Genomic DNA, 13524 nt, shown 5'->3' with positions numbered 1-13524 from the left:
TAATAGTAATGTCTCCATTATAACTGCAGATTGTAATATGGAATATAGATCAAGTATAGACAGATAACTTAGATACAAATGTTTTCATCCTCACAGTAGAATAGTTATAAACATCAAATCTTCTAGAAGGTTTCTGAACTTACAAATCCTACAATGCATGAATGCACATTGCAATAGGCAGGAGAAAGTCATTTCCCTATTACAGAATTCTTATCATTCTTATCATTTTATCGTCACAGTTAAACTTGTTCTGAGTTTTCATATCCTTTTTTCCAGGACTTCAGATGTTTTGATGTTTTAAAAAATTCATTCTTTCAACTTTCTGTAATAAGAAAATGAGAGTTTTATAAACTTGGGCTGTTCTTGTTTCCCAGTGATAAAGAGTGACATGCAAAAACATACAGAAAAAAAGAAAAACTAATTATAACCAAAGATCCCTTATTAAAACACTTCATACGGGATCATAGAATCTTTTCTGAAGTTGTCTACTTTATTTTTTTTTTCAAGAGATCTGTCTTGGATAAAACATTATAAAATGGAAGTAATCTGGTAACCTACCTTTATTATAATGTTTGCTTGCTTCGACCTGGGATTTAGGCATCTTTGTCCTTTATGTGCTTTCAAGGTGATACTGTTAAAGGAATATCAAAAACACTTTTAAATTTTGGATGGAAAAGCATAAGCAAAAAAAACAAACAAACATACAAAAAAAAAAACAAACAAAAATGCCTCCATCATTGTCATCTTTAGCAAGTCCATTACTTACATCACTTCTATTTTGTCACAGTTGTTACTTGGGTAAATTACAGAGATTTTCTCAATATCTGCCACTTTCACTGCCTTTACTCCAGGACCTATGCAAAGACAGCGTCCCCCTTTGAACATTGGGAAACCTAAAACAGATCATAGCATCAGTTACTAATGGATCTGATTGCAACAGAGAACTATGGCTTATAATTCTGGTGAAGAATGTGAGCCAAGTTTTCATTAAGGATAAAAAAGGTCATTTGTCAAATAGCCCTTGACACTGCTGTTGCTAGGAAAGGAGCTTAAGTAATATGTTAATGATTTTCTCTTTAAATTTGTAACCAAATCATTAAAGAATAGATGAAAGCATAAAAGAAGTCTTGGAGATCAAGCTTATTTGCCTTTTATTTTTATTCTCAAGAAATTTTCCAGGAAGCTAGTAACATTATTTCACAAAAATATTTTTAACAGACATTTAAAACTATTGCTAAGGGCCCTTGTCAGATTTTGTAACCAAATACATTTCGTGAAGTTTGTTATCTCTAGTTTCATAATCATCTCTAATGTCTCAAACATTTCTTACATTCTCTGTCAAAGCTGTAGTAATTCTAATATGTGAGGTTAAATAAAAATTTAGTATATCTTTTTAGGGTAAAAGTGGAAGAAAAAACATTAGAAGAATTAGAAAAGAAATTTATAGGCTGAGAAATAAAAAGTATCATATACCTTGAGCAATTGTAGCACAGAATATCACTGCCAAGACTATAGCCATGCCCTTCACATTCATGTTTGTTGCTGCTGCTTCAGATTTGATCTCTTCTTGAAGGGCGTAGAAAAGCTGAACATAGAAGGCAATTCTTAGTTGGCATATAGAGGGCATTTTATATACCAGCAATCCTTAATGACAACAGGAATTTCCCTCCTTGAGTCATGCTTCTTTCTTGCTTCCAAGAGTTTCTGTTTTGTTCTCTTCTAAATATCACTCTAATTTCCTAGTTGTTACCGTGTCGAAAGTAATACTAACATGAAAGCACTTTTTACTATAAAAAGTAAACAGCTGTGTATCCAGATAGGAAACAGCCTTCTTAAGGAGGCGTTTCCTAGAAATGTATTTAATTATTGGATTACCCCTGGGCAGTGGAATTCTGATTGCCATTCATTTTCCTTTTTTTATTCAGAAAGATTGCCTTCCTATTTTCAAATTTTTAATATATTTTATTGATTTTTTACAGAGAGGAAGGGAGAGGGATAGAGAGTTAGAAAAATCAGTGAGAGAGAAACATTCATCAGCTGCCTTCTGCACACCCCCTATTGGGGATGTGCCCACAACCAAGGTACATGCCCTTGACCGGAATCGAACCTGGGACCCTTCAGTCCACAGGCCGACGCTTTATCCACTGAGCCAAACAGGATAGGGCTGTCTTCCTGTTTTTAGTTCTTTCACTATCATTCTTCATATAACTATACAAAAGAACATTTAAAAAAAAAAACAATTTTTATCATTTTACTTTTGCTTTTAAGTCCAAACTCTTATCATTTATACAAATCCTACATTATTTAACACAAAATGTCTTTTATTTAACCTTATTTATATTTTTGCCAACTATAATTGCATGTCTAAAGAAGTCTGCCTATATACTTGTGAGTTTATAACCATTTTTTTCTGTTTAAATGTATCCAATTTATTTTTAATTTTTTTAGTATTTAAAGTATTACAAATAGTAGTACATATGTCTTCTTTCTCCCCCATTGACCTCCCCCCAGCCTCCCATACCCCCCAGCACATGCCCTCACCCCCTGCCCCCAGTGTCTGTGTCCATTGGTTTTCCTTATATGCATGCATACAAGTCCTTTGGTTGATCTCTTACTTCCCCCCCTCCCCTGCCTTCCCGCTGTAGTTTGACAGTCTGTTCGATGTTTCTTTGTCTCTGTATCTATTTCTGTTCATCCGTTTATGATGTTCATTATAGTATACTAGAGGCCCAATGCACGAAATTTGTGCACGGGGTGTGGGGGGGTGTGGGGGGGGGGTGGTTCCTCAGCCCGGGTGCACCCTCTTGCAATCCGGGACCGCTGGCTCCGAACTGCTCCCCTGCCTGCCTGATCACCCCTAACCACTCTGTCTGCCTGCCTCATTGTCCCTAACCACTCACCTGCCTGCCTGATTGCCCCTAACTACTCGCCTGCCTGCCTCATTGTACCTAACCACTCTCCTCCCTGCCTGATCGCCCCTAACCACTCGCCTGCCTGCCTGATCGCCCCTAACTGCCTCTACTTGGCCCCCACTGTGGTGGCTTTGTCCGGAAGGACGTCTGGAATGACATCCGGAAGGTCATTCGGCTGTTCCATCTAATTAGCATATTATGCTTTTATTAATATAGATTCCATAAATGAGTGAGATCATGTGATATTTATCTTTCTCTGGCTTATTTCACTGCTCTCCAGTTCCATCCATGCTATTGAAAATGGTAAGAATTCCTTCTTTTTTACAGGAGTATAGTATTCCATTGTGTAGATATACCACAGTTTTTTAATCCACTCATCTGCTGATGGGCATTTAGGCTGTTTCCAAATCTTAGCTATTGTAAATTGTGCTGCTATGAACATAGGGGTGCATATATCCTTTCTGATTGATGTTTCTGGTTCTTGGGATATAGTCCTAGAAGTGGGATTACTGGATCAAATGGGAGTTCCATTTTTAGTTTTTCAAGGAAATGCCATACTGTTCTCCACAGTGGCTGTACCAGTCTGCATTCCCACCAGCAGTGCAAGAGGGTTCCTTTTTCTCCTCATCCTCTCCAGCACTTGTCATTTGTTGATTTGTTGATGATAGCCATTCTGACAGGTATGACATAGTAACTCATCGTTGTTTTGATTTGCATCTCTTGGATGATTAGGGACTTTGAGCATGTTTTCATATGTCTCCTGGCCTTGGATGATTAGGGACTTTGAGCATGTTTTCATATGTCTCCTGTCCTTTTTCAAAAAGTACCTATTTAGAGAGAACCAAGATGGCAGCAAAGTTAAACAACTAAACTGCGCCGCGCACAACAATTTCAAAAATACAACTAAAAGACAAAGCGTCTACCACCCAGAACCATGGGAAAACTGGCTGAATGGTAGATTTACAACTAAGAAGGAAAAAGAAAGAACAAACGTGGAAGGGCTGAGGTACAGAGGCGTGTGAATTGGGCTGGTGGCGGGCGACGGGACGCGCGGCTTTTTTTCCAACCAGAAGGGAGATAAGCTCCTGATCACTCTGAAATCCAGTTTCTGGGGACGCGCGGGGGACCCAGACACCTACGGAGAGAAGCTGGACTCTCGGCCATTGTGTCGGAAAGTGAGAGTGACTTTCTTGCAGAGGTGCGCCCAGCAATCAGTGTTTACTGCGCTGGAGCGTGGGACGCAGGGACTTGGAAACGTGGAAAGGCAGAAAAGGCAGACTTGCAGCCATTGCTGTTTGCCATGCCCTAGCCTGGTGACACCCTGAGACCCCGCCCCACCCTGAGACCTGCCCCGCACATTCTACAAACCCGCTCAGGCTCCAAACAGCAGCTTTTGCATATAAATGGCCTGCCCTGTGACAGCTTAACCAAATAAACTACAGTTCCAGTCAGACTGCTCCAAAACCACTCAAGCAAAGAGGAGAAAACTGCAGTTTTTGCTGTAACTCCTGCTGAGTGGCCTCAGACAGTAGCTGAACTGCACCCCATTGGAGACCCAGAAACGAGGCCATCTAGTGGTTGGTGTGAGACGACACCAGATTTCAACCACTCGCATAAGGAACACATTCAAGAGGCAGACTCAGTGAGCGCCAAAGCCCTACTGGAACAAGTCCCGGCCCATAAACGTGTCTCCAGCACAGCAATTCTTCCTTTATAGATACAGCTGGTCCTCACAGCCAATTGGCCTGGAGGTCAATTCCTCCCAGTGACACCAACAACAATCAAGACTTAACTACAACAAGGCTGTACACACAGTCTAAAAAGGGGTGCACCAAGAGCGTCCACCTCAGGTAACTGGGAGGCTGACCCGTTGAACCAATAGGACACAAAGTTACCCTACCAACTCAGGGAAGCAGCGAAAATGAGGAGGCAAGGAAACAGATCCCAAACAAAAGAAATGGAGGAGAACAAACAACTGGACATAGAGTTCAAAACCACGGTTATAAGGTTTTTCAAGAATTTCATGGAAAAAGCCGATAAATTTATTGAGACCCTCGAGGATATGAAAAAGGTCCAACTAGAAATGAAACATATACTGACTGAAATAAAAAATATTATACAGAGACCCAGCAGCAGACTAGAGGAACGCAAGAATCAAGTCAAAGATTTGGAATACAAAGAGGCAAAGGACACGCCTCCAGAAAAGCAAGAAGAGAAGAGAATTCAGAAAGTAGAAGATAGTGTAAGAAGCCTCTGGGACAACTTCAAGCGTACCAGCATCCGAATTTTTGGGGTGCCAGAAGAAGAGAAAGAGCAAGACGCTGAAAACCTATTTGAAGAAATAATGACCGAAAACTTCCCCCACCTGGTGAAAGAAATAGACTTACAGGTTCAGGAAGCGCACAGAACCCCAAACAAAAGGAATCCAAAGAGGACCACACCAAGACACATCATAATTAAAGTGCCAAGGGCAAAAGACAAAGAGAGAATCTTACAAGCAGCAAGAGAAAAACAGTTAGTTACTTACAAGGGAGCACCCATACGATTATCAGCTGATTTCTCAACAGAAACTATGCAGGCCAGACGGGAATGGCAAGAAATATTCAAAGTGATGAATAGCAAGAACCTACAACCAAGACTACCCAGCAAAGTTATCATTCAGAATTGAAGGTCAGATAAAGAGCTTCACAGATAAGAAAAAGCTAAAGGAATTCATCACCACCAAACCAGTATTACATGAAATGCTGAAAGGTATCATTTAAAAGGAGGAAAAAGAAGAAAAAGTGAAGATAAAAATTATGAACAACAAATACATACCTATCAACAAATGAATCTAAAAGTCAAGTGAATTAAAAATCTGAAGAACAGAATAGACTGATGAACATAATAGAATCAGGGGCATAGAATGGGAGTGGATTGATAATTCTCAGGGGAAGGGGGTGTCTGTGTGGGGGGTACGGGAAGAGACTGGACAATATCATACACCTATGGATAAGGATAGCGAGGTGGGGAGGTAAGGGCAGAGGGAAGGGTGGGAACCGGGAGGAGGGGAGATATGGGGGGGGGAGGAGAAACAATTGTAATAATCTGAACAATAAAGATTTATTTTTTAAAAAAAGTACCTATTTAGGTCCGTTGCCCTTTTTTCCCTTGGATTGTTTATCTTCCTTTTGTTAAGTTGTATGAGTTCCCTATAAATTTTGGATATTAAACCCTTATTGGAGATAACATTGGCAAATATGTTCTCCCATGCAGTGGGCTTTCTTGTTGTTTTGTTGATGGTTTATTTTGCTGCACAGAAGCTTTTTATTTTGATGTAGTCCCATTTGTTATGGACAAGGAGTCCAGAAGGCTGGTCAACCTTGAGCCTCTGGCAAGGGTCAGAGCCATACACCCACTGTCTAGTTGAGACAAAGTTAGCTGAAGCAACTTCCACCTTTTAGTCTTATGTAAATCTTTGCTAATAGGCTATCACTGAGCTATTACTGGAATTGCCTGCCTAAGGGCTATGGGTATATCCCAAACCTGAATAAAAGGGATGGCAAGGCCAGAGCAAAGCGGAGTCCTTCCTTGGGCTTCCGCCTGACCCCCAATTTCCAAATTATTATTTCTTGTCTTGTCTCTTTCATTTGCGCATGGCCTCCTCCAGAGCCTGAACCTGAACCCTGAACCTGAACCCTGAACCACGCAGGACGTGGGACACTCGCAACATTGCTATGACAAATGTCTGCTGTTTTGCTACCTATGGCTTCTTCTAAGATTTTTATGGTTTCCCATCTTAGGTTTAAGTCCCTTATTCATTTTGAGTTTATTTTTGTGTGTGGTGTAAGTTGATGGTCTAGTTTCACTTCTTTTTTTTTTTTTTTTTTTTTGCATGTAGCTGTCCAATTTTCCTAACACCATTTATTGAAGAGACTGTCTTGACTCCATTGTATGCTCTTGCCTCCTTTGTCAAATTTTAATTGGGCATAATGGCTTATGTTGATTCCTGGGTTCTCTGTTCTGTTTGACTCATCTATATGCCTGTTCTTATGCCAGTACTAGGCAGTTTTGAGAACAGTGGCTTTGTAGTATAGCTTGATATCTGGTATTGTGATCCCTCCAACTTTGTTCTTCTTTCTCAAGATTGCTGCAGCTATTCGGGGTCTTTTTTTATTCCAGATGAATTTTTGGAGAGTTTGTTCTAGGTCTTTGAAGTATGCTGTTGGTATTTAAATGGGGACTGCATTGAATTTATAAATTGCTTTGGGTAGTATGGACATTTTAATAATGTTGACTCAACCAATCCATGAATATGGTATATTCTTCCATTTGTTTATGTCTTCCTCTATCTCTTTTTTGAGTGTCCTGTAATTTTCTAAGTACAGATCCTTTACCTCCTTGGTTAAACTTATTCCTTGGTATCTTAATATTTTTTTGTTGTTACAATGGTAAATGGGATTATTATTATTTTTTTAGTTTCTCTTTCTGTGAGTTCATTATCCTACCTAATGATAGACAAATATGCAAATTGACCGTACCTTCGCTATGCCAGGAGGCGCGGGGGGGCGGGACTCGGGGTGGCCGGGGTGGCTGATTGGGCTGGTGGCTCGAGCTCAGTGTCTGCGCCATGGCTGTGCTGCGGCACAGAAGGGGCCTCTGGGGCAGCGAGCTCATGTCCCACCGCGGACCATCAAAAGCGGGGGAGCTGGGTGCCTGTCCGCTTAGGCACCAGGCCTTTCAGAAGCCTTTGCCGCGCACCAGCAGACAGGCACCCAGCTCCCCCGCGATCGAAAGCAAAAGCGTGGGAGCTGGGTGCCTGTCCACTCAGGCACCAGGCCTTTCAGAAGCCTCCGCCACGCTGGAGGCTTCTGAAAGGCCTGGTGCACCAGCAGACAGGCACCCAGCTCCCCCGTGATCGAAAGCGAAAGCATGTAGGGGACCCTACACGTGCATGATTCAATCATGCACTGGGCCTCTAGTTGGTATATAAAAAAGCCATAGACTTCTGGGTGTTAATTTTGTATCCTTCTACATTGCCAAATTCATTTAATAAGTCTAGTAGTTTTTTGATGGAGTCTTTAGGGTTTTCTATGTACAGTATCATGCCATCTGCGAATAATGAAAATTTTACTTCTTTTCCAATTTTTGTTTGTTTGTTTGCTTGTTATTCCTCACCTGAGGATATTTTCCATTGCTTTCAGAGAGAATGAAAGGAAGGGAGGGGGAAAGAGAGGGAGCGGGGGAGAGAGAGAGAAACATCGATGTGAGAGAGATACATGGATTGGTTGCCTCCCACACTTGCCCAGACTGGGGGTGGGGAGGGAACCTACAACCCAGGCATGTGCCGTTGACTGGGAATTGAACCAGAAGCCCTTTGGTGCATGGGCCGTTGCTCTAACCACTGAGCACACCAGTGATATCTATTTATTTTTGCATATTTAAGTTTTTACTTTATATATATTTTAGCACAGTTATTTAGCACATAAAGTTATATGAGTTGTGGATTTTTTAAAAAAACACACGATCTTATTTTCTTATGTAATGTTTTTATGGCTTGGGTTCTACTTTGATGTAACCCCTGCTTTTTATCTTTACCTTTTCCTCTCAAGCTTTCTAAATCTATTTGTTTTAAATGTGTCACTTGTAGACACTTAAAAAAATCACATCTGAGGGATTTTTAATAGGCAAATGTATTTACTGTATAATTGGAAGATTTTAAAATGCTTTCTTGCTATTTTCTGTCTTTATGTTTTCTTCCTAATGTTAAATATGTTCCCTTTAACATTTCTATGTGATTTGAAAGGAATACATAATTTTGTGTTTTGCTAGTAATCTTTTAAAAAAATTTATGTATAAACTAGGACTTCATTCTATGTCATTCTGTTTTAAATAGGCATAATTCTGGGGTGGCTGGGTTATAGCGTCTTCCCATGCACAGAAAGATTGTCAGTTCAATTCCCCATCAGGATACATAGCTAGGTTGCAAGTTCAATTCCAAGTGGAGGCACATACAGGAGGCAACCAGTCAATGTTTCTCTCATACATCAATGTTTCTCTTTCTCTCTCTTCCTCCCTCCCTCTCTCCCTTTTTTTCTCTTCCTCTCTTCCCCTCTCTCTAAAATTAGTAAATATCTATCTATCTATCTATCTATCTATCTATCTCCTTTGGCGAGGATTAAAAACAATCCTATCTAATAAAAGAGTAATATGCAAATTGACCATCACTCCAACACACAAGATGACTGCCCCTATGTGGTCAAAGATCCTGCCCCCATGTGGACACAAGATGGACTCCACAAGATGGCCAGCAGGGGAGGGCATTTGGGAGGAACCAGGTCTGCAGGGGAGGGCAGTTAGGGGTGACCAGGCTGGCAGAGGAGGGAAGTTGGGGGCAACCGGGCCTGCAGGGAAGGGCAGTTGGGAGGGACCCAGGCCTGCAGGGGAGAGCAGTTGGGGTGGGACCAGGCCTGCAGGGGAGGGCAGTTAGGGGCAATCAGGCTGGCCGGGGAGCAGTTAGGCATCAATCAGGCTGGCAGGGGAGTGGTTAGGGGGTGATCAGACTGGCAGGCAGAAGTGGTTAGGGGCAATCAGGAAGGTAGGCAGGCGAGCAGTTGGGAGCCAGCAGTCCTGGATTGTGAGATCGGTAGGATCGGGCCTAAACAGGCAGTCGGACATCCCTCGAGGGGTCCCAGATTGGAGAGGGTGCAGGCTGGGCTGAGGGACACACACCCCTGTGCACGAATTTCGTGCACTGGGCCTCTAGTAAATAAATAAATAGGCATACTTCAAATTTTTATAAAACATGAACAGACTTCCTTTTTGCTTTCATGTGTGAATTACTATTTGGCTGGGTAGAAAACGTGTGGGTCACAATTTTCTCCTTCAGAACTCTGAGTATATTGTTTTATTGCCAACCATTACTACATAATATTGTACATGTATACAATATAGTACATAATATTTAAAAACATCAGAAACTGTCCAGCCGGGTATAGCTCAGCGGTTGAGCGTCGACCCAGGAACCAAGAGGTCACCAGTTTGATTCCCGGTCAGGGCATATGCCCAGGTTGCGGGCTCGATCCCCAGTGGGGGGCGTGCAGGAGGCAGCCAATCAATGATTCTCTCTCATCATTGATGTTTCTATCTCTCTCTCCCTCTCCCTTTCTCTCTGAAATCAATAAAAATATATTTTAAAAAATAATAATAAAAACATAAAAACATCAGAAACTAGTTCCTCCCGACCCTGGCTCCTTTGGACGTACACAGACATTTTTCACCTAACCATTCCCATATCAGACTATCCGAGGTCTCTAATTTTTCTGTATTTCTAAATATTCTAGGAGGGAATAGGGGAGAAGACAGGGAGAAAAAAAAATCCTTCTTCTTCCTGTGAGGAAGATCACCAGCAGTCTATAGGGAGGGTGCTGCTGCTGCTTGTGTTTGACCCCAGATGGCTCTTTCTACCCTTGTGGTTGCAGGTTTGTCTGCTTTTCCTCAGAGCTGACTTGCAGTTTGGATGCTGAGGAAGGTTTATTTAGTTCTTCACTTCAAGTCCTCAGGTAATAGATCCAAAATTATGCAGAGTTGGAAGAGGAACTGGTTTTGAATTTTAATCTTTTCTTTTTAAAAAATATATTTTATTGATTTTTACAGAGAAGAAGGGAGAGGGATAGAGTTAGAAATATCGATGAGAGAGAAACATTGATCAGCTGCCTCCTGCACGCCCCCTATTGGGGATTGAACCTGCAACCAAGGTACATGCCCTTGACTGGAATTGAACCTGGGACCCTTCTTTAGTCCACAGGCTGACGCTCTATCCGCTGAGCCAGACCAGTTAGGGCTCACCTCATGGTCTTGAATACAAAAGTGAGCCTAATTAAGCTCTGGCAGCTGCTAATATGGCCCGATGCTCTGTCCTTCCTTAACACTCTCCTTCTTTAATGCCTCCTCCTGTATCCCTGCCTTAAAGTTTACTGGAAAGCACTACCCTTTTCTACAGTAATTTGCTCATTCATTCATTTAACAAATATTTATTTTAGGTGTCTCTTACATGCCTGGCACTCTTGAGTATTGAAGATAGAGCAGTGAACAAAACCAATGAAGTTCCTTTTTGTGTCTTGCAAATTTTACAGTTTTCTAACTAACTCATTGTAGAAGATAGTCTGCCTGATTTCTGCTGTGTCTGTAGATGTGTGTTTTCAGGACCATGACTTGTTCTGGACTAAATACTTTATAATACCATGTGCAGAGGAATAATTTCTTTCAGAATATCCCATCTAGTGAACTTGAGGATCCCTCTTCTTCCTATTCACATAATGTCATTCCTCTAGTTTTCTCTCCTTCTCTTCCTTTAAGTTGTGATATCTTCAGGAAGCCTTCTTCAAGACATAAAGATTTCTTCTGGCTTCATAGCACTTACTGTCGTCTAGCTTTATCTGGTAGAAAATATAATGTAAGCCTAATGTGAACCACATATTTAATTTTAAATATTCTAGTATCCATGTTTAAAAACTAAAATGAAACAGTTGAAATTCATTTTGATAATATATTTTATTTAATCCAAAGCATGAAAAAAGTATTCCAATGTGCAATCAATATAAAAATATTAAATGAGATTATTTTACTTCTAAGTCTTCAAATTGGACAAGCAACATTTCAAATGCTCAGTAGTCACCCTAGCTGGTATGGTTCAGTGGATGGAGCATCAGCCTGCAGGCCAAAGGGTCCCAGGTACAATTCTGGTCAAGGGCACATACCTTGGTTGCAGGCTCCTCTCCTGGTCAGGGCACATGCAGGAGGCAAGCAATCGATGTGTTTTTTTCATATTAATATTTCTGTCTTTTCCTCTCTCTGAAAATCAATGGAAAAAATATCCTCAGGTGAGAATTTAAAAAAAGAAAAAATGTTCAAATGCTCAGCAGTCACGTGGTTAGTGGCTACCATATTGGATAGTATAGGTCTAGTTATTCATTTGACATTTAGTATATTATACTACCTTGACACTTTACTTAATCCTATATAATAAAAAGCTAATATGCAAATAGACCAAATGGTGGAACAACCGAACAACCAGTTGCTATGATGTGCCCTGACCACCAGGGGGCGCATGCGCGGAACATGGCGGGCGTCAGCAGCAGGCGGCACAGAACGGAACATGGTGGACATTGGCCAAGGTGGGATGGTGGTGCAGGTGAGTGGGGGTGCCAGACCAAGGTGGGGTGCCAGTCGCTGTCATCTGGACGAGCCTCTGGTGGTTACTGAAAATTCTTTGCTCCCGCGTGCCACAGTCCTGCCCAGCACTCGCTGTTGGCACCAGACCCGCTTGAACCCGCTGTGGCACTGGAGCTGCCGTTCGCACCCACTGCCATTGCCCAGCACTGGCCTCAATTGCTCAGTGCTGTCAGTGGGTGCAAGCAGCGGCTACCAGCCCCAATCACCGCTCAGGGCTTCTCCACCTCTCCGTGCTCTGAGGGGTGATTGGGCTGGCAGCCGCCTCTCACACCTGCTGCCAGTGACAGCCCCACTTGCACCCACTGCTAGCACTGGCCCTACTCACACCCACAGCTGGCACAGGAGCCACCGCTCGACCCTGCTGCCAGCGCCCTGTGCTGGTCCCAATCACTCGGCACCATCAGTCGGTGTGAGCAGCAGCTGCCAGCCCAGATCACCCCTGAGGGCTTCTCCACCTCCCTTGCTCCTGAGGGGCGATCAGGGCAGCAGCCTCCACTCACACCCACTGATGGCACTGGCCCCACTTGCACCCGCTGCTGGTGCCGGCCCCAATCGCTCCGCGTCATCAGCGCGTGGGAGCAGTGGTGGCAGAGTGGGGCTGCCAGCAGACGGGGGACCAGGTGCCACGGCAGGAGGGGCTGGTGGATGGGGTTGGGGGGCGTGGAGGATGGGCCAAGACCCACCCCTGTGCCCACTGCAGCCTCGCGGCCCACCGTTCCTTTCAGGATGCACGAATTCATGCATTGGGCCCCTAGTATTAAATAAAGAAGGAATGGAGAGGAGAGATACTGTGCTTTTTGTTTTATTTTAGAAACTTTTCTAAGTCTCCCTAGTCCTTTTGTTCTTTTCCTCTTCACTAAGTCATTATATATACTTCATTGTTCTTTCTCTTTGATTAAGCAGAACAAAGATTAAACTGCACTGTCTTTTTAGTAGCATTTCCCTGTTCTCTTGTTTCTGGAATTGGACTGTTCCAGGTTCAACCACTCAACCAAGTTTTCCCTTGAATTTAAAGAATAATCCAAGGAAACTAATCTAGTTTCTATAATTAATCAATAGAATCTTCTACCTTAAATATCCTTTAATCTGTGAATCATCTGAACTTTTAGTTATGATCTCAAGTTATCCAATTAATATAGACTTTTCAGATGTTTTTAAGTGTTTAAAATATTTTCAAGTGGGAAAAGATTAATGCAAAACATTTAAAGATTTAATTCCCAACCCACCATTCACTAAGACTATAAAAATATATTGATTACAAAAATATAAAGTAATATCAAGGATATTTTGTCTAGATAAATTAGTGAAAAGTAGGTTAGAAATGGAAACTAACATTCCTATCCTATCTAATAAAAGAGTAATATGTGCCCTGACCAGTTTGGCTCAGTGGATAGAGCGT

General features: G+C 42.1%; 2 protein-coding genes across 3 annotated transcripts in view; one reads left to right on the top strand and one right to left on the bottom strand.

Annotated features, from left to right (window-relative positions):
- ART3 (ADP-ribosyltransferase 3 (inactive)) overlaps positions 1-13524 on the top strand; it is a 115893-nt gene that overhangs the window by 41372 nt on the left and 60997 nt on the right. The gene's annotated exons all lie outside the window — the stretch shown is intronic.
- CXCL11 (C-X-C motif chemokine ligand 11) lies at positions 281-1581 on the bottom strand (the record flags this gene model as incomplete). The annotated part of the gene is made up of 4 exons (XM_079776864.1): positions 1474-1581; positions 767-893; positions 559-631; positions 281-322 (listed from the first exon to the last, which is right to left on the bottom strand). Exons 1-4 carry the CDS (start codon positions 1532-1534, stop codon positions 281-283), a joined length of 303 nt encoding a protein of 100 aa, XP_079632990.1. The 5' UTR covers positions 1535-1581.

This window comes from Cnephaeus nilssonii (genome assembly GCF_951640355.1).
Source record: "Cnephaeus nilssonii genome assembly, chromosome: 1".
Lineage (NCBI taxonomy): Eukaryota > Metazoa > Chordata > Mammalia > Chiroptera > Vespertilionidae > Cnephaeus > Cnephaeus nilssonii.
Note: the sequence above shows the minus strand (reverse complement) of the source record. Positions and strands in the feature narration are given on the sequence as shown.